At 48.8% G+C, this 20930-nt stretch overlaps 1 protein-coding gene across 1 annotated transcript; it reads right to left on the bottom strand.

Moving 5' to 3' along the window:
• Positions 1–19591: 19591 nt before the first annotated feature.
• On the bottom strand, positions 19592–20150 carry EV420DRAFT_1490298 (uncharacterized protein; the record flags this gene model as incomplete). The annotated part of the gene is made up of 2 exons (XM_060470703.1): positions 19592–20047; positions 20097–20150. The coding sequence occupies 2 exons, from the start codon at positions 20148–20150 to the stop codon at positions 19592–19594; spliced, it is 510 nt and encodes a 169-aa protein (XP_060321333.1).
• Between the last annotated feature and the right edge of the window lie 780 nt (positions 20151–20930).

Here is a 20930-nt window from a genome sequence, read left to right as displayed (position 1 = left end):
CCCCGGCCTCAAGGCTCCTAATGGGCGCAAGGCTCATGCTTAAGTGAGCAGTCTGAAATTCGAACTAGTCTCAGTGCATCAACAGAGTTAGAGCCTAAGCATGGGAAGGATGAGTACAATGTCTACACATAACTCAAACAATTCAATCTATATCATATTTTCCTCAAAATTTTCCTACTTATTCCCCTTTTCTCATAAAACGTGCCAGTTAGAGGCTCAGATTTGGCTCAGATAACTTTGACTGTCCGAGCACTTTCAATTTCATCAATACCGGAAATTCTCAGAGCACCGTTCCCCTGACATTGTGCATTATCGCTTACGAGGATTCTCACCAAGTGTTCACACGCTTGAGATTCTTCTTTTTAAATTCACAGAACCACGCAAAAGCTCGAGCTTGTTTGATCACACGCTCGGGTACACTACATCAAATTTCCTTCGGGAATTCTGATACTACAGACAGAATAGAGTTATTTGTATGGGGGCTAAACAGTCACACGTTGTCGATACAACCAATTTTCTGTCTTTCGTAGTTTAGACATATTAGTAATAGTACACTTATGTGGAATATTGAAGGCCGGAAAAAGTCCTTCAGATGATAGATGATCAGATACGATGCATCTAGGGTAGCGGCTCTCGACTGCTCGACAGCCGATTGAGGTGAATATACACATCGGTCCCAAACCCGTCCATAGCTATTAGTCGAAGATCGCCACCAAAATAACGAGCATACTACCATCGGGGACGTGAGCCAGCAGTTCTCAAAGCAAACAGTCAACCTCACCAATCTTGATAATGGTAGCCCATAACCGAATCCAGCCATAGGGGCCTTAAAATCGCTTGCGTTAAAATCTTCAGACACGCCTTGACCTTCCATCGTCGTGTACATGTACGTCCAGATTAATGGTATGGCACTTCGGGGTATGCCGCCGCCTTCGTCGCTTATTTTTATAGTGATATCTTCCGTGCCCTCCACTACAACTACCTTTATAGGTGGATAACCATTTTCTGCATCAACACCAAATCTTTCCACAACCGCACGCAAAGAGTTCTTCAAGAGCTCGAAAACAATATGCGAAAGATGGCCTGGCACATAAGGAAAGCAAAGGTCGGGAGGACAAATGAGCTGAACGGGAGGTCCCTTGAACATGGCGTAATGCTCTTCGCATACGAACCGCGCATTTTCAATGGCTTCTTGTACGATGTCGTGAACGTTGGCATTGGTGCAAATTATGCCGACATAGTCATCGTGCGACTGTTCGCTGTTCAGCGCAATATCTTCATCATATAGTAAGGAAGCGAACATATTGCACAAGAAAAAAAACGCACGTTGTCCAATCAAGAACCGGATGCCAATCCGTGAAAGATAAAACCGGTCCAACCATGCCTGAACGTCGAGCCCAATATTTCTTTCCCCCTTGCTACGTTTCCACTCTAGAACACCTTGTGCTACAGTCGTCACGGTGGGGTCGTGGCGACTCTTTATCGCCTCCAGGGTTTTAGTGAAGCGTGCGTTGTAGTCCCGCACTTGAGGAGGCCAGTCAATGTTGTCGGTGTTGGCGTAGTACCTAACGAGTCGTATTCACAGAGACAGAAGACCAGGAAGGGGGAGGCTCACCTTCTCTCCATAGGAACTCTAAGCTTCAGTTTATTGAACCCATTACCACCGTTTCCGCTCAAATTCATCATGCCTTGCGATCCACCATGGTAACTTGTGTGCAGATGAGGATTATTGGCATAATCTTCTACTAATTGCGCCAAAGATGGGTTCGGAACGGGTTCAGGAAGCGATGAAAGTTTGTCATCACGCGTTCCAATCAAGGCGCGCCGAATATGTTGGGGAAGAACGATTTGCGGAAACGTTATGAGTTCCTGGCCGATATTTGGTTGTGAGGGGGGAGATGGAATAACTATATACCAATGACTCACTTCGAATGACTGTGCATACCAATTCTTTACCTTCTTTATCGAAGGCATGGAGCTGAGATTATGTGGCAGCTCGTCAAGTTCTTTGACGCGGTGAGCCAAACGAACGGGGAGCTCCTCTACGTAGCACACGACCGTGAATCACATTTCATCCAAGCCAAACAGAATAAGGCATACCAGCAAGAAATTGGCTAGCTTTCAGCAGAGTTCCCTGACTAGGATTTTGCCAAAGAGGACCATTTGTTGTAGAGAAACTGCAGCAACAAGTATGAACACCGCAGAATCCTTCGACAAGCTTGGTACTTACCTCCCGTTTGCGGGAAGCTAGCAAAATGGTGGATCTTGTCCCATAGGCTGGGGGTGATGCGAAACATCGAGCTCATGGTACATCCAGACGATGGAGGAGCAACTGACGGCGAGAAGGAAGGAGGAAGATGAACGGATGAGGACTCCGGGGTACCCCAGATTCACATGCCCCTATATCACGTGCTCTAATAGCCGGGGCCGAGAAAGCTTGAGCCTTGCCGGACTGTGTGAACATTAACCCACGTCCTTTCTATCAGCGTTCTCCAGTTGCAGCTATCCTAAAGACCAACTTTTCTTTCTATGGGTCCTATATCTACAGGTATCTCCGCGTTTCATTGGCAGACGGGGCCCCGTTGGTCTTACATCCGTATGTTTCCGGATGCAGACCAAGACAAATTCCCCTCCGCATCCAGGCCACCCCCACACCCCACCGGGGTATCTTTGAAACCCAACTGTGCCGTCTTCGTTCTTGATTGACGTCCACAGGCATTTCCCGACTCTTCGACGTGCTTCGTCTGGTACATCTAGGCATCTTTGTTCTTGTGACCCGCCCACCACAACTGGTTCAGACGATGGAAATACTAGTCCTATCTGCTACACAGTTCGAGAAACTCCAACGAAAAGTTTGTGTTGTGGGCGGACCCGCTATGTTAGAGGATGCCACTTGAACTCACTGCTGGCAGCTTATGATTGAACCATTCAAGTATCGTCGTTCCTCACAGAGATTAGCGCTGCGACTAACAATAAATATAGGCATCCGATTTTAACGCATTCCCAGGATCCAGACATCGAGGTGGTCCACACGCGAGACCGGAGATGAAGTTGGCCGTTGTATCATGACAATTGACTTTAAAGATACTTTCCGACTCCTCTCAAGCCCCCGGAGAACTCTAATTTAGGCGGACGCGGCGGCCGACCGCATGGCAGGTCAACCCGCCGCTAATGGCACAGACTTGACGTCAACTTTTAAGAGTCACCCCTCTGACCATCAAAGCAAAGAATGCAACATAGCAGCTTCAGCAAGGACCAACAGGCGCTGCTTTGTCTCTTGATATGGATTTTGGTACAGGAATGACTGAGAAAAAGCGAAGAAGTCAACGGGTTGTACCGTCCACTCACCTATAGGGAATGTACGGCCGTGACGTCAGCACATATACGACCTCCCACGCCGGTCTCAATGTCTCCAGGTTTCATCTTGAGTAGTACAAAATATCAGAACACTTTCCCACTCCTGCATCAGAAGCTCTGAACAGCTCTGGGCTCGTCCTGGAAGCCTGCTACCAGTACCTTTCTTTGCTCACGGTCTCATTGGAAAGCACCTATATCGCAGCCGCTTGCACGTAATTATAAGCAGATGCCTCGGGAAGTCTTTGCAGCGATACTTCAGTGCTCGTGGGGGAGTTGGCGTTCTTTCATTGGAGTTTCGTGGTATTTTTAGGTACGTTTTCCTTCTACGAGGATTCGCAATATCATCTGACACCTTCCGGCGTGAAGTGCGCACTAATCATAATGTGGAAGAAGTCTTGGGGCCTTGGGCCTTAAAGTTTTGAATGGATGCCACAAGGTTTGTCGGAACTGCACTGTCCAATACACAGTACCCGCCGTGCCAATGCATCACACTGATCATCAGGCTGTCAAAATCAGGTCGAGGGAACATGGGACGAGCAGAGGAATGCATGTAAATGCCAAGCCCGTCATGCATGAGTGCTTGAGGTAAGGACGGACTTCGTTTCTTTCGAAAGACAAAATAACGCTAAACCTAGGCTAATATTGTATCTGAGCTCTGCCTCAACCAGGATACTAACATTCACGCCAAGGATAAACGCGGAGCTCAAACCCTTCCGTTCGGTCCAGAAACTCGGTAATCTCCTCTGCGGGTTCCACGCCTTTCAGCTCCAAGAAATGATGGTTTTTTCGGAATCGGTCTGGAGGGCTATCCTGGAACCTCCATTGTTTCGTTCTCAGTCACCGGTGGCTATGAGATCCGACTATAAAATAAGGGATTCTCTTATGAATGCATATCCTCAAGCTAAGGCATCTTCAAAAATGAAAGGCTACTATCTTGCGTCATTGCATTCCTCTACTTGGGCTTCGTCTCTGCGACGCAGGTAGGCTCCTCCATTAGGTCTTTGGCCATTATCGGGCTCGATGTTAATCTTCTACTCCCAGAATACCGACTCAGCGATTCCTCTCCTCCGAGGATACGACGGGGCGACTCAGGATCATTTTTACACAACCAACGCCGCAGAAATGGAGAATGCTATCACTGTGCTCAATTACAAATCTGAGGGTGATGCAGCTCGCATTTTTGGTTCCCAAGTTTCCGGAACGGTACCATTCTATCGCACATACCACCCCACCGTAGTTGATCATTTCTACACCACATCCATTGACGAGCGCAACAACGCGGTCCAGAATTGGGATATAATGACGAGGGTATTGTTGGATACATCTATCCTTCGGCGGCGTGCTGCAGCGTCCCGTTCTATCGCTTGTACAACCCAACTGTGCACGATCATTTCTATACCGCCAACGCGAACGAGAAAAACACCGCAGCCCAGACCGATGGGTATGTGGACGAGGGCATTGCAGGATATGTCCTTTCCGTTTGATTGCAGTATGTGGAGTCCATGTGTCTGATCACAACATTCATTAACCTGCATCACAGATGACGATTGTTCCTTGTAGATCATGATGATGTCCGAATGATATTTTCCCTTTTCCGTCAGTTTCTCCTGCGGAGAGAGCGATGATAAGTTAAGCATCAATCACATCATTTCGGGGGTTGAATATCTATACACAAGAACACGCCGTGCCCTTCATGAACATATTTGGACAGGAGGTACGTTGATGTATCAGACGTCCGAGCACTGTTTTGAACGAATACAATTGACATCTGCACCAACAAAAAAACGGGGATTTCAGGCGCTTCCATTCATCTCCAGAACTCGAACATTTCACATGTAGTGCCGCCACCTTCCGGGGCCTGAAGCTTCAGGTCTCAAGCTTTACTAGACCTTCCATTTGTTTCGTTCGCCCAAATTGGATCGAAGACATGCAATCCACTATACCTCAAGTATACCTGAAGCCTTGTGTACAGCGGGGCGAAGTCTCGAGCAACTGCATCCAAAGTTTCAATAGTATAGCGCTGTGGGATTTTTACCAAGACTTCAGTTGTGGACGGGCGCTCGGCTCTCCTTGTGTATCATCTCAGCGAAAGACATTGAAGGGGTAAGTCATCAACATACGTATTTCTCATAGCACCATTGTCATTTCCATTAGGATAGCTGAGGGGATTAGCGGCCGCTTGTCAGCGTCATCACCAGTGCCTCAGGATCACTACGACACAAAATCAGTGCTTATTCAATCAAAATCGAACAAGCTTGAGGTTTGCCACCGTAACCCTGCCCCGTGCACTTCATACATCGCCCTACACGCACCATCTCTGTGGCGATCAGTTCGGGAGCATGTGAGCAGCAAAAATGTACGTAGATGTCAAACCCACGGTAATTGAGGCACGAACGCTGTTCGCTCAAAGATCTGCGAAATCCAGTTGGCCACTAAGCGTCTGCCTGATCTCGGCCTCAACCATAATAGGTATGAACAAAATCGCTCAGGGGCCCTTCTGTGAGTCGATCATTCAGTTTTGCGATTTGACAGTTCTTCTATTCGCTCCGAAATGTACGCAGGAGTATCCAGGAATTCGGGCTTCATCTTTCAGGTCAGTCACCAGGGAGTCGGACATTCAATCATACTATAAAACGAGGGTAATTCTCTCATAAATTCATATCCTCAAGCATGAAAGGTTTACTACTGTCTTGTGCCATCGCTTTCCTCACCTCGCGCGTCGTCTCTGCGACGCAGGTAGGTTACTTCATTAGTTCTTTCGCTACTGCCAATTAAGCGTCTATCCGCAGAATACCTGCCCCCAAGACCAGGCAATACCTCTCCTCCGAGGATACAACGGAGGGTCTCATGACCATTTTTACACCACCAGTGCTGCAGAAATGGAAAATGCTATCACCCAGTCGAAGTACAGTTCCGAGGGAGACGCAGCCCTCGTCTTTGGTTTCCAAGCTCCCGGAACGGTGCCGTTATATCGCACATACCAGCCCAGTGTTGTGGATCATTTCTATACCACCAATGAAAACGAGCGCAACAACGCGATCCAGAATTTGGGATATAATGACGAGGGTATCACTGGATACATCTATCCTTCCGCACTGTGCGGAAGTGTCCCGTTCTACCGCTTGTACAACCCAACGGTACATGACCATTTTTATACCGCCAATGCGAACGAGAAAAACACCGCAGCTCAGACTGGCGGGTATGTGGACGAGGGCATTGCAGGATATGTCCTACCTGTTTGAACGCAGTACGTCAAATTCATACATCTGGTTAGAATATTTACTGACTTACACTATTCTCAGGCGAGAGCAAGCCTCGTGTGGATCTAATATTTTAACTGCTTTCAGTTGTCCGTAACATTGTGACTGCCAATGATATATATCAGTTTCTTCCATAAACAGTGATGATAGCACACAGAACGACCTTGATGCAAGACATATCTAGACAGGAAATCCCTGACTTCTTCAAATCTGTTGAAGCGTGCAATTCGCAATTGGATCAATAACAGGATGTCTCTGTGAGATTGAAGGGGTTTAAATTCTTCAGAAAGCAAAATAATGGTACTTCAAAGAAAGAACTTACAGGGTATCGCCGCCATCAGCATGCTGATTTTGGATTCTGAGGAAATCCGGCCTTCCATCCAGGAGACTTCACCGAATTCAAGGGAAGAATCATCCTAGAGAAGGTATGCGTTAGGTACAGACAAGCCAAGCAGTCAAGCAGGCAGTGTACAAGCAAGGGATAAGCAGCTAAATTCACCACAGTGCTTGTACAGGAAAACTTTGGGTCAAGAGAGTAGCATCATGTTACATTCCATCAAGCGCGATCAAACAAGGCAGAAGGAGATCTCAAGGAGACAGTTTGTCGCACCCTGGTGCTAGCGGCTGGCACCGACTCAGACGCGGCAATTGCCACATCCAACTTGCAGTGAACTCCCGTCTGCCTTTTACCCGTTCTGATACTGTTTTCCAATCCAGTACGCCTAATATCTCCGGCCTCACGAGCTTGTGAGCTGGTGGTGAAGTGGTGGTTAGGGAGGCACCACCCCCGTACGATCATATCGTAGAGCGCGCGGACCAGGACATGGCATTACAGCTTCTACTAGCTCCTTGAACATCTTCCTGTTTGTTTCCCTACGTCTCACTTTAGACTTGGGGTGCCTTCTACGCTTCATTCATTGATATCAACAGATAATTCTTTCTAACTGCTAAGGCTGGAGAATCCTAGTATGACTAAGCCCGCTTTATTCTGGCTCTTTAGGAAATGACGACATCTTTTAGCCAGCTCTGACAAGTGTGAATGCGTTGCTGATCCTTGATTCTCCAAGCTCCTGGAGCTGTATCCTCTGCATTGTGCATAAAGTGGGCATAGGCAGTGAAAATGTGTGACGCTCCTGTAGCAATCCGACTTCGGCTCTCAGACTCGGCCCTACTATGCCTCATATGGCATACTTCCAGGTATCCAGTGAGGTATCTCAGACTTCCCAGTCACCTGTTAGAACGTTTCCTTTGATGTCGGATTACTAGTTGAATGGCGCCTTCTCATCGTCTTCGATCTATCCGGAAACACATGTCCATCACATCGAACAAAGAACAAATCCCCAATACCTGACTGGGTGCCAGGACTTCCTTACTATCCGCTCAGGGCAAGCTTGGCAGGGACAATGCTTCGTCTCAGCACCTGGACACTCGAGGTATGTAGGGTGCTTATTGAGATTCAAAAATCGAGTTAGAAAATCAGTCAGCTGATTAAATATCTGTCTTCGTTCCGGAACGAGAAGAAGACTTGATACTCTGGTCTGCACAACTTATCATTCCGGCTGTACGAGTCGACTTGACAGGCCTTCCATTCCTTTGAGATGTGTTCCGAGAGCTGACTTCGTAGAATCGTATTCGCTCCAAGATGTGTCTTAGTAGTGATGACGCCATTCACATACAAGTAGGATACGGTGTTTGTGAAAACATATCTTCAAAAAGTCTACGGGATTATCGAAAGGCTTAGTACTGACCTACGTATCTGCTCATCTCTCATTGGGTGTCGTTTCTGTGACGGAGATAAGCCATCCCATTTGCATCGTCGGTTAAATTTTTGGCTACCGCTTCACCGCGCGCTTAACAAAGAGGATTCAGACCATTTATAGACCACCAAAGCTACCGTCGCTAGCGGCTGGAAGCTCGAAGGAGACGCTGCCTGCATCTACGACTTCCAAGCTCCCTGCAGCGACTGTACCACTCTATCGTATGTACTCGCCTGCCGCCGTTTATCGCTTCTACACCACTGATCAAGCACAGCAAAACAATACAATCAATAATCTTGGATTCACCGACCAGGGCATCGCTGGGTACATTTACCTTTCGACTTTTTAACTTTGTGGTAGCGTTCCATTCTATTGTATGTATCAGACCACTACGCATGATCATTCCTACACCATTAATGCGGCTGAGAGGGACAACACTGTCAAAAATGGAGGATGTCAGGAGGAGCACATCGCGGGATATGTTTCTCCTATTTAATCGCAGTAAGCCGACGTCATCTTCCTAGCGTAAATCCATGTTGGTCAACATCATTTCCAGGCCGGTGTCTCTAACCTGTCGCGCAGACTACCTATAGTTATTGCGTAGTCGGTTTCGTGCTATGAATTAGCCTGCTAAGAATGAGTTGTGTCCTAATAGTAATGGAATCTGTTTCAAGAGTTCAAGGTCAAATGATCAATTTCAATTCGGGATACAGAACTACAGTCAAACAATACAGACAACAAAACTACAGATGAATGTAATACATACAATTGAATATCAGGGGAAAAGAGATCAAGTGATGATATAGAGCGGTCGCCGCCTGGGTTGGCATAAGGGCATAGATGAGCATAGATAGGCATAGATGGCATAGACAGCATAAGTGGCATACTGGCGGCAACCGGCTCTTGAAGATTGTGGTCAATACAAGGTGGCGCAGGAAAGATGAAACGGAGAAAAAAATGAACAAGAAACGAAAGGAATAATTCAGTGCAGAAGAGTTGCGCGGTGCCGGGCGGGTTTACATCTGTGAAAGTACGTTAGTTTAGACGAAGATGTGAGACTGAAAATGATCACTCACGACACAAGCTTTAAGCTGTTGCTTATCGTAAGGACATTGGCACTCCTGAAGGATCCATCTACGATTCATCGCTGCAACGAGAAGTCTGGTTTCTTTAGCCACCTCGTCCTCTTCGGAGTCCTCCTCGACCTCTACGTCAACAAAGGCGGCGAAAGACTTCGGTCTCCTCAGCTTCGAAGGTGTGCCGATCTTAGGAGACCCGTGCGACTCGGTGCGGGAGCGGGAGGTACGGGTTATTGAAGATAGCTCCTTGACGCGGACCATTTGAGCAGGAGCCGTGGGGGCAGCTGGAAGAACGTTGGAGTCGTTTCCCGCGCCCTGTTCCTTAGGTACAGACTTGAGCCTAAGCAAGACACCGGCAGTCTTGACGAACTTGCGTGTCGTGGAGTCGGCCCTCTGACGCGTGAGCCTATCGATGACCGGAGAAGGCAGAGCAGGCGAAGGGGGTCTATCCACGTTCGAAGAACGCTTCAGGCGGAGGAAACTGGGGGCGGTGGCTGCAGAGCGGATGCTGAGGGATCTTTGGGCCTTGATCCTGAACCTGTTGGATGCCACTTTAACATTACGTTCCTCGGGAGACTCGACCATCGTCTCATCTGAAGAGCCAGACATGGAGCGCAGGTGGAAGCCCCGAACAGACGACGTGCGCGAGGACAGTGAGTCGGCGTAGGTGGCACCATTGGAGCGAACGTGGGGATGAGTCAACTGGAAAGCAGCAGGCGACATGATGTTCTTAACAATAAGCTCGAACGAAGGAAGTGGGAGTTATGTTCTTGTGGATTATATAGGCCAGCCTTTTGTGTGTTCGGGTTTGGTCGTCGGCTTGGTCTCTTTGTCCGTGGGATGGTTGCATGGTGGCGCCTATTGTTTTCATATTTCGGCCAATATCTTTGCTCTATCGTGGCTAGGCAGTGTGATTTTCAAGCCTCGGACACGCCAATTTCGGACCATACGTTCCCTGTGGAAGCTTTCATCTAGAAAGCCAAAGCTCGGATGCTGATAAGCTGAATCCTAAGACTTCTTTGCCTCTAGTAACAGCACGAGTAGATAATTGTGACGGTGCATTAATGATCCAAGTGGGAGAAATCCAAAGAACGGCATTAATTAATACTGTTGTTATCCCCACATATATCAAGACGCCCAGGAAGACGAGTTACAAGGTAGATTTTGCTGTAAAAGTCAAAGGTGGATGCTCATTTGGCCTTGGATACTTCGATGTGCACCCATCGTGGTCGGTGTGTCGTAAACGCCAGAAAAACGGGTACCAGCATAGCCCTAGTCAAGGCCAAGTCAGCTTTCCAGTTCACCAAAGGTAATAAGAAGATCCAATATAGATGGTGTTGATTTGTCTAGACTCCATGTGCTTTCTTCGCTGCGGTTCAGCGGCTTTGGCTTTAGCTTCGTTGTGTCTGTAGTCAGGTTACGTGTACAGTATTACTTAGATCCGAGTACGGGTGGCTGTGTCGTTACGAACTCCGATTGAAGGTCCGAACTCCGACTCGCATCACTAATCAGTTTTGTAAAGACATTACTCATCCAGCCTGAAGGCATAAAAGGGCGGCTGCGCGCTCAACTACCCACCCCCTCCGACCGTCAGACTCAGAATTCAAGGTAAGCGCTGTTTCTCTCTGTACTGGGTGAAATCTGCGTATGGATGGAGTCCTGGAGAGCTGGATTAGGTTGGACGAACTTGGATGACGCAAATTGAGATCGCATTGCCTGCATATCTTGTGGAGCTCGTTGGAAGGCTGGAATGCTAACATTGAGGTTATCTCTTATAGATGGGTCGCCGACCAGCTCGTTGCTACCGCTACTGCAAGAACAAGCCGTACCCGAAGTCCAGGTACAACCGTGGTGTCCCGGATCCCAAGGTATATCTCATACCTCTCCCGCTCATTAGCTGCGATTCTAAGGCTTGTTCAGATCCGTATCTTCGACCTTGGTAGGAAACGTGCCTTCCGTGGACGACTTCCCCTTCTGCTGCCACCTCGTCTCCGATGAGTATGAACAGCTCTCCTCAGAAGCCCTGGAAGCTGCTCGTATTTGCGCCAACAAATACGTCACCAAGACTAGCGGAAAGGATTCTTTCCATCTCCGTGTTCGCGTGCACCCCTTCCATGTCATTCGGATTAACAAGATGTTGAGTTGTGCTGGAGCTGATCGGTGAGTGGTCCCATTGCTGCAGTTTTCGGTTAGTGTACTAAGATGCTTTAGACTCCAAACTGGTATGCGTGGCGCTTGGGGAAAGCCCTATGGTACCGTTGCACGGGTCAACATTGGACAGATCATCTTGTCCATCCGATGCAAGGATGCTAACGCCCCTGTCATCATGGAAGCACTTCGCCGTGCCCGGTACAAGTTCCCTGGCCGCCAGAAGATCATTGTTTCTAAGAAGTGGGGTTTCACTAACGTCGACAAGGCGGATTACCTCAAGCTCAAGGCGGAGAAGAAGGTGTTGCAGTGAGTATCACGTATTAGTGCATCCATCCGAAGTTATTCTGATGTGTATTATTCAGGGACGGTGCCTATGTGCAGTTCATTAGGCCCAAGGGCCCTCTTGAGCAGAACCTGAAGAACCAGCTGAGGGCGTAAGTCTATATGAATATGTATATTGCATACGCTAGTTTGGAGGTAATCCAGTGTCACCATCTTCGCCTTGTTTCTGTTCCATTCTTTTCACTAAGCTTCGCGTGATTCTTGCCCTTATATTCACTGGTCCATCTATTAACCATGGGTGGTCTCAGGGGAAAGGGGGCATATATTGATTTACTGTGTAGTTAAGCTATGTTTTTCTGACAGTGACGAGTTGATGTCGTCTTTGTTTGGCGACCTATACACATTCCAATAATATTATCGTTGAATTACGAATTGTGAGAATACAAATGATTTGATTTTGATTTTAATTTTGGATGATTATTAGCTAAGATGATTTTCTGATTTCATCAATATGGAGCCGCCCTGCTTATTGTCTCTCCACCACCATCGGACCGACGTCGGCACCTCAAAATGGACCATGCCTACAAACGCGACCAGTTCGACAGGGAAGGAACGTACCATCGAGAGATGTACCCGTCAATGCCCTCTGTTTCCTCAAATACATCAAGGCCGCCGATAACTATCCAAGTGCCTCAGTTTATGTATACTGGTCCACCAACACTGGCGCCGGGCGGTGGAGCGGAGGTCTTGGCTCCAGGGATGCTCACTGAAGGCTCATGGATGGAGAACAATGGGTTCAGCAGCGTAGCGCTGTCTTCGTATGCTAGTCTTCCTGCAGGGTGGGCACTGACACTTATTGTTATCACGCAAGGTACTCGACGTTGAAGAATTATAACACGGTCCCTGCACCACAAGAGACTGTCGAAGAAATGCAGCGGGAGTCGCATTCGGCGCCATTTGACTTTCCGTCGTCGTCTGCGACCTCGCCAGCATCAATGCCCAGTCCCCCAGCCCCATTACTGCAGCCGACGCCTATAGCCCTGACCATGCCTATTTCGCCTGCAACGTTCACCTCCGTTCCAAGTGCACCTTCAGCCCTTGGTCTTCCTGTTTACTCTACCTCGGGTTTCGATATTCTCTCTGTACTCGCCCGCGTTGCTACTCGGCCAAACCCCACCGTCACCCTAGGGCCAGTTGATCTTACATCATCTTTCGTTGTTGTTGACGTCCGGCGGCACGACCACCCTATCGTATACTGCTCTCCAACATTTTGCCAGTTGACAGGTTACCCGGAGCGGGAGATTCTAGGGAGGAATTGCCGTTTTCTGCAAAGCCCTGACGGTCGGGTTAGAAGGGGCGAACAACGACAGTATACGAGCAACGAAGCCGTTGCTCATCTTAAGAAGAGCCTCAGCGCAGATAAAGAGTGTCAAACATCTATCGTCAACTACCGCAAGGGCGGAGGAGCGTTTATAAACCTTGTGACCGTCATTCCCATCCGCGGGGGTTTCAGCGATACGCGCGGCGGCGAGGAAGACGAGGTCATCTACCACGTAGGCTTCCAGGTAGATCTTACGGAGCAGCCGAACGCTATTTTGGAGAAGCTCAAAGACGGATCTTACATCGTCAATTATCCCCCTCAGACCATGCTGCATCCCCTCGGTGACCTCCAAACTCTATGTATGGGATCAACTAAGAAGAACTTTATACCACCACTAGTGATGTCCTCACACCTCAAGGCCATCCTTCAAGCGTCGTCTGACTCTAATAATGAGAAGACAGAAGATGGAAATTTAAACCACCCCCTTTCCCTTTCCCTTCTTTCGCACCTACCTGACTTCTTTCTCGTCGTTTCGTTGAAGGGGGCATTCCTTTATGTGGCTCCTGCAGTGCAGCATGTACTCGGGTACACTGCGGACGAGTTGGTAGGAAAAGCTCTTGGAGACATATGCCATGCCGCAGATGTTGTCCCGCTGATGAGAGAACTGAAGGAGAGCTCGACATGGTCCACACCACCGCATAGTCAGGGCGACTCGGGCAAGCCTGCTGATTCAGATGGGAAACCCAAGACAGTCGATTTACTCTTTCGTGCACAAACTAAAGCTGGTGTACATGTCTGGATGGAATGTCGCGGAAGACTGCATGTCGAGCCAGGGAAGGGGCGAAAGGCGATTGTGCTTTGCGCGAGGTCCAGAGCAATGACGTCGTTATCTATATCCTCGGCTTCACCTCTAGATGGTCTGTGGGGCACGATAAACAGAGATGGTGTCGTTCTTATGGTTGGCAGTGGTCATTTGCGAAGCCAGAGGGTCACATTACGAGACGAATGGGGTTGGTCAGAAGCTGAGCTCGTTGGGAAACCTCTAGCTGCTGTCTTGGAAGGCGTCGACAACCTGTTCTATCGTGGTGGAGGCAGAGGTAGAGGCAGAGCCCGGACCAAGGGTGGCGGGAATATTGACGTGGAATTCTCTCTCTACGATACTGGCAGCTCACCCAGTGTTGGAGTAGGCGAACCGCCCTTAGTATACCAGATCATACCTCTGCCTTCAACTGCAATCGCCACAGATTACGGAACCGCTTATGCTAGTGCGTCAGGCGCTGGGCCTCCTACGACCTCCAGTTCTTCCGGCCCTCCAGGTGCTGTTCTGGCACTCTTTTCTGACCTTGACACCTCCCGCGCTTCGAGCTGGCAATACGAGTTGCAACAATTGCGATTCGCAAACCAGCGGTTGGCAGAGGAGATTCGCGTGCTGGAGGACGAGCGAGGTACGAATATGGCCTCACCAACGAGTTCCTTCACGCCGAACTCTGGCTCATCCCCTTATCCGGCGACTGGGGGGTCGTTTAGCAGCTCGTTTGCGCAGTATGCGAATGTTAGTGGCTATACGGCCACAAGTCAGCCTATAAACTCGGAAGGATTATATTCGCCTAGTGGGTACATTCCGGTCAACGCTGGATATTCGAATTTCCAATGGCCAACGGCCATGTATTCTGGTGTAAAGCGCTCGTGGGACCACCCAGCTTAAAAAGAAATCACACTCATAGGTCCTAAAGTCCCTGAACTTTAACCTCTACAGTAAGACTCTATGCTCATATCATCTACTGCGCTTTGTGACGTCCCTGAATCCAGAAAAAGCGATATCCACGGACCTACAGCTATATAAACTACTATACACGATGTATTATTTTCAGGTTGCTTTCTTGTCGTTTTCAACGTTGTCGCTCTCAGTGTATTTATATCACCTCTGACCACTACCTCATCTTATTACGCCCACACTTACATTACGGGAAATGATTAATAGGTTGAGCTTTGGATAACTGTACCTAATCAAATTGCATGGAATCAACTTCCTTTGACAAGCAGGAGGCAATTCGACTGTTTCAGGACGCATGCTATTGTATGTGCGGACGTATTTACACGCTTCCCCGCTGGTCTTCTGGTAAGTTCCGAGGGACATATATCGTCCGGGACACAATCGGCTTTACGCTCAATCCATTAGAGCCTTGTAGAACTGCCTCCCGCAATGAAAAGGGTAAATTGGTGTCCGTTTGATCGGCGTTCGTGGTATGTCTTGCTTGAATGACAAATGGTGGAACGCGGCGGGTTCCTGACGATCGTCGGGTGTCGGGACCTATATAAAGGAAGACCTGCAACCTATAAATCCAGATCCTTTCATCGTCCCTTCTTTGGATAAGAATATACAGGAGGAATGGTGTCATTTTCGAATACAGTCCATATCGATGGGCCTGAGATACCGTGAGCTGGAAGGGCTCTGGTTCCCGCGCGCGACGCCCCATTAATAGATCGATAATTATAGACTGAGGGTTAGACAGGACGTGTGAGTCGAGTCACTACCTATCTTCAGGTCCAAATCTTTGGATCATCAGTGAAGCTGCGGATGCTGGGAATCATGAGAATCAGAGCAAATAATGAAACAACAACTCCCCTTTTTGCGCTCTCGTACGTGATATCAGAGGTTAGACGCGGGTATGAGAGTGGATAGACGGGTTGTGATATCCGACGTCACTCGTTTTCCATCGATTTCAGCACTATGCGTATCACTTGATTGTCGGAACTCGAGGTACATAGACAAGACCAAGGAGAGCTGTCGACATGGTTACAGCCTGAGTTTTATATTCATCAGTTAACAAGGCTGGCCAGGGGATTTCAGCCGTCTTGTGTCGTCGCAAGGGGGGCCACGGCAGACGAGCACAGACCTCGTAGGAGGCTGGGACTCCGCAACTGAATTGAATGAACGTTATATAAAAATATCGCGCGCGCACGTGCCTATATCGGATCGTGAAGCAATGAGAACACAGCAGTAACTTGCCCGAGTAGTCCACTCTTGGAAGGAACGTTTCACGATGAAACAGCGAATGCGACTGGCTAGTTGTTCGATAATCGCGTCGCGCAGCAGGTAATTTGGGAGGGCAGTGCCTGTGTGGCGGTGCCGTTTGCAAATAAGGCGCAACTTTAGACCAAATATAGATTTGTCTTAAATTCCTTCCAACGACGACTATGTCTTTGCCCCCCGTACCTCCGCGTCCATACGACTACGACGACGCCGCTCCTGGCCCGCCGCCCCTCCCGCCTCACCCGCCAGAAATCCGGTACCATCCCTACGAGGTCGGCATCAGCGCCTCGTCACCTTTGCCCGCTCCTCGCGCTCACCAAGCCGCCAGCGTCGCCGCCGACCTAGACGCAATGTCGCGTGTCATGTCACCGCCTGCAATGTCGTCGTCAATAAATTATAATCCTGGATTCGCTCTACCGTATCCTGGCTCGCCTTCGCCGCCATCTCATGTAGACGTGTCCCAGTCCATCGCTGCCATCGGTAGGACGCCATCGATGTTCTCTACCTTTGGACGGCCGCCTTTACTACCAACGCCTCTACAAACGTCGCTCACGGCGCCGATTCCCACGATACCGTCGCTCGACTCTGCTCTGAGCACCGTGCAACAGCCTTCTCACGACCCTGCATTACGTATCGCTTGGTGTCGAGATGTGCTGTATCTTGCAGACAGGCATACTCACGCTCCGCCTAATGAACCCGTCGTCGGGCCAGTGATAATAACAGACCCGAATCTTACTCGCCTAGTCCAATATGCTATACCAATCATCCTGTCACTGGCTTCATCGCAGCCGCCGCAACCAGAAGCGCTGTACCTGCGAGCTTCACTCGCCGCCAGTGGTGCATTCCCCGACCAACTCCCACCCAATCCACGGGCAGCTTTTAGGGACTTTGAGTCCGCTGCTCGCGCCGGATTCCACAAGGCGTGGTTCCGTCTGGGCAGAGATTACGAAACATTCAACGACCTGACCCATGCCCGAGATTGTTTCGAACGTGGCGTCAAGTTTGGCGTTGAGGCGAGCATCTACGTGCGTTCGTTCTTGCTTTCCCTTTGGTCTATTCTGATTATTCCAACAGCGAATGGGCATGGCTCACTTGCTCGGCCAGCTCGGTCTTCCTGCGTCGCCCCAGACCGCTTTACCTCTCCTCCAGCGTGCTGCTACCCTCGCTTCTCTAGAAACGCCACAGCCCGCATACGTATATGCACTTATTCTTCTCAACGAATTCAACCTTGTCTCCGTCCCACCAGCTCTTCTGCAGCCTCTCATACCCGCTGGATCATCTCCGCCCCTCGAAGCCCGTACTCATCTTGAGCGATCAGCTTACCTTCACTTCCCTCCTGCCCAATACAAACTAGCACACGCGTATGAATTTGCTCAATACCCCTGGCAGTTTGATGCTCTTCAATCAGTAGAGTGGTACTCCAAGGCATCGCAAGCAGGAGAAGTTGAGGCTGACATGGCTCTCTCAAAATGGTTCCTGTGTGGATCAGAAGGTGCCTTCGAGAAGGACGAAGGATTAGCTTGGGTGTTTGCGGAGCGAGCTGCAAAACAGGGGCTGCCAAGCGCAGAATTTGCCATGGGGTACTATGCCGAAGTAGGCGTAGGTGGTTCGATTGATGTAGCCAAGGCCATCGATTGGTATCAAAAGGCGAGTTTGCCATCTCCTTATGTTTCATGTGTTCTGATCTTCATCGTAGGCTGATTCGCACGGCAACACCGATGCTCGAGACCGACTTGATGCTCTCACTCAATCGCGTCCAGCTCCCCTCTCTCGCCAAGAACACGACGTCATCACCGAGTCCAAGCTTGTGCGAACGCGAACCCAAGCTCGTTTGAAATCGGAAGCACAACCCCACGGTGGTCGTCGTGGAACGGCTTCTGGCAACCCCAATGTCGTCGAAGTGATCCGCAAAAACACGCTGATGGAGATGCCTCATTCTGCACCACCACATCGGAGCAGTGTCAGTATGCCTCCACCGAGCGGCCCTCCCATGCCTGCGCCAGTGAGAGGGAACAGTGGGGGAAGCCTGCAACCACAACAGATGCCAGGACGAAACCGGTACTCACTTGCGGATCCGGGATTCAACTCTGCTCCCCCGTCGACATCATCATCGCCTTCGCCTTCATTGAGACCGCAACGAACGGAGTCACCGGTGGGGATGGGGAGAAGGACAGGTAGTCCTGCCACGGGTAGAATTCCCAGTGGCGTGGCTGCTACGCCGCAGCCTCCTGCGCAGGACAGACCTAAGCCGTCCGGTCCGACTACGTTCGCGGAGATGGGCTTCCAAGGCGCGAAGGCTGAGGACAAGGAGTGTGTTATCATGTAAGCTACAGGGCAGTACAAATGCCTTGGTATGAGTCCGTTATTTATTTATTGCATATCTCGATACCTTTTTTCTCATACTTAACACTAAAACACTAAAACCATCGATCATTAGTATCTTACAATGGACGTTTCTCCTTCATACACTTACATCGTATCTAGTCTAGTCTTTGTCTGTAGGATAGAATTTGTGGAAGAAGTACAATTAACGCGGAGAAAATACTGCTGTGTAGAACGGATTATTGTTTACTTTCTCTTGGAATCGATGTGTATCTCAGTTCATCATTACGCTACACAGCGCACCTACTGCCACTTTACATTTTAGCCGCGACAAACTGGTCTCCTCAAGATGTCCTTCTCTTTCCTTGTTTACTCACGCTTGATGGAATGTAACGTGCCGCTCTCATGAACCAGAGTTTTCCTGTACAAGTACTGTGGCCAATTTAGCTGCTTATCCCTCACTTTGCTTGACTTGTTCAAATACTAGCCTGGCGATCAGAACGGTTTGAAGCTATGGACGAAACTATTCGTTGCTGCTAATATATGTACCTATGGCATACTTGCTCTCAAGACATCGTGACTTTGATTCTTTTCCTTGGGGTCGGTGAAGTTTCCTGGACAGAAGACCAGACTTCCTCAGAATCCAAAATTGGCAGCGAGAGCGGCAGGACCCCGTTTCTTTCTTTGAGATACCGTTCTTCTCCTTTCCAAAGAATTTAAGCAGCTTCAATCTCACATAGAGATGCTGTTATTGATCTAACCATGAATTGCACGCTTCAACAGATTTTAAGTGTAAGGTACACCAACATATCTCCTGTCCAGTGCATCAAGGTCGTTTTGTGTGCCATCATCACAGTTTGTGAAAGAAACTGATGTATATCATTTGGCAGTCACAAAGCTACGAGCAACTGAAAGCAGTCAAGATATTACTATTAGATCATGAAACTCAGCACGAAACTGTTCTCGCCGGAGAAATAATACAAGTTAGTAAATATTCTAACCAGACGTATGGATTTGACGTACTGCAATCAAACGGGAAGGACATATCCTTCAATGCCCTCGTTCACATACCCCGAAGTCTGGGTTGCGGTGTTTTTCTCGATCCTATTTGCGGTATAAAAATGATCGTGCACAGTTGGGTTGTACAAGCGATAGAACGGGACGCTGCAGCACGCCGCCGAAGGATAGATGTACCCAACAATACCCTCGTCATTATATCCCAAATTCTGGACCGCGTTGTTGCGCTCGTCAACGGATGTGGTGTAGAAATGATCAACTACGGTGGGGTGGTATGTGCGATAGAATGGTACCGTTCCGGAAACTTGGGAACCAAAAATGCGAGCTGCATCACCCTCGGAATTGTACTCAAACTGGGTGATAGCGTTCTCCATTTCCGCAGCGCTGGTGGTGTAAAAATAGTTACGAAACCCTCCGTTGTATCCTCGGAGGAGAGGTATTGCCTGTTCTTGGGGGCAGGTATGATTCTGCGCATAGACGGTTAATTGGCAATAGCGAAAGAACGAATGAACCTACCTGCGTCGCAGAGACGACACCCGAGGCGACGAAAGCGATGAAGCGGGGGGGCATCGCAAGCGTAATAAGTCCGAGTCCTCAAGTAGTTTTGGTGAGCCGGTAGATGACTCGAACAACTAGTAGGCAGTTATCAAAACCCTGTGAACCACGACGGAATATACGGGTTACATCAAAAGATTTGAATTGATGTAAGAAAATCTAGAAAGAAAAGATGTGGAGATGTAGCAAATTGGAGACGTATCACGTCAATAAGCAAGGCTGGCTACACATGCCTGTTATCGATAGCAGTTGCTAGTACTGACCAGAGTTTCAACTGAGTTTGAAAGCTGCTATACTGGGTAGCTCGGGTAACCTTTGCCGTGCGCAGCCGCCTTACACGACTTGCAAACCTTGGCATCTCCATGTCGCGTCTACTCGCTCTTATGACGTGTAAATCCGTGTTTTTCTCTCTGAGAACACATCCTTAGTACAGTACAAGTCTTTTCCCTGGGTTTCTTCCGGTTTTTCAGGTAAGAATTTGATCTCTTTGCTTCAACGGTTCAAAACAAACTGTCTGCCTCTATCAGATCTTCGTTGGAGCCGTGAAATATATGAGACGAAAGTAACCATACAGCTGCTACTGTAGATGTAAGATTTTCTTCATATTTACACGTCTGATATCCCGTTCAGACAGAGATTTGTTACATTTCTTATATACATGTGCCTAGGCACTTTGCTCTCCTCAGCTATATCACTATCCACGAGACGGCAAGTTCAAAACTCATAACCGTAACCAAGCGCATCAAGTATTTCACGCTATTATTGCCAGATTCAACCAGGATGGCTGGCGACCAA

The sequence above is a fragment of the Desarmillaria tabescens genome (genome assembly GCF_030435595.1).
Source record: "Desarmillaria tabescens strain CCBAS 213 chromosome Unknown EV420scaffold_345, whole genome shotgun sequence".
Classification (NCBI taxonomy): domain Eukaryota; kingdom Fungi; phylum Basidiomycota; class Agaricomycetes; order Agaricales; family Physalacriaceae; genus Desarmillaria; species Desarmillaria tabescens.
The sequence above is the reverse complement of the archived record's forward strand: the minus strand, read 5'-3'. Positions and strand labels throughout refer to the sequence as shown.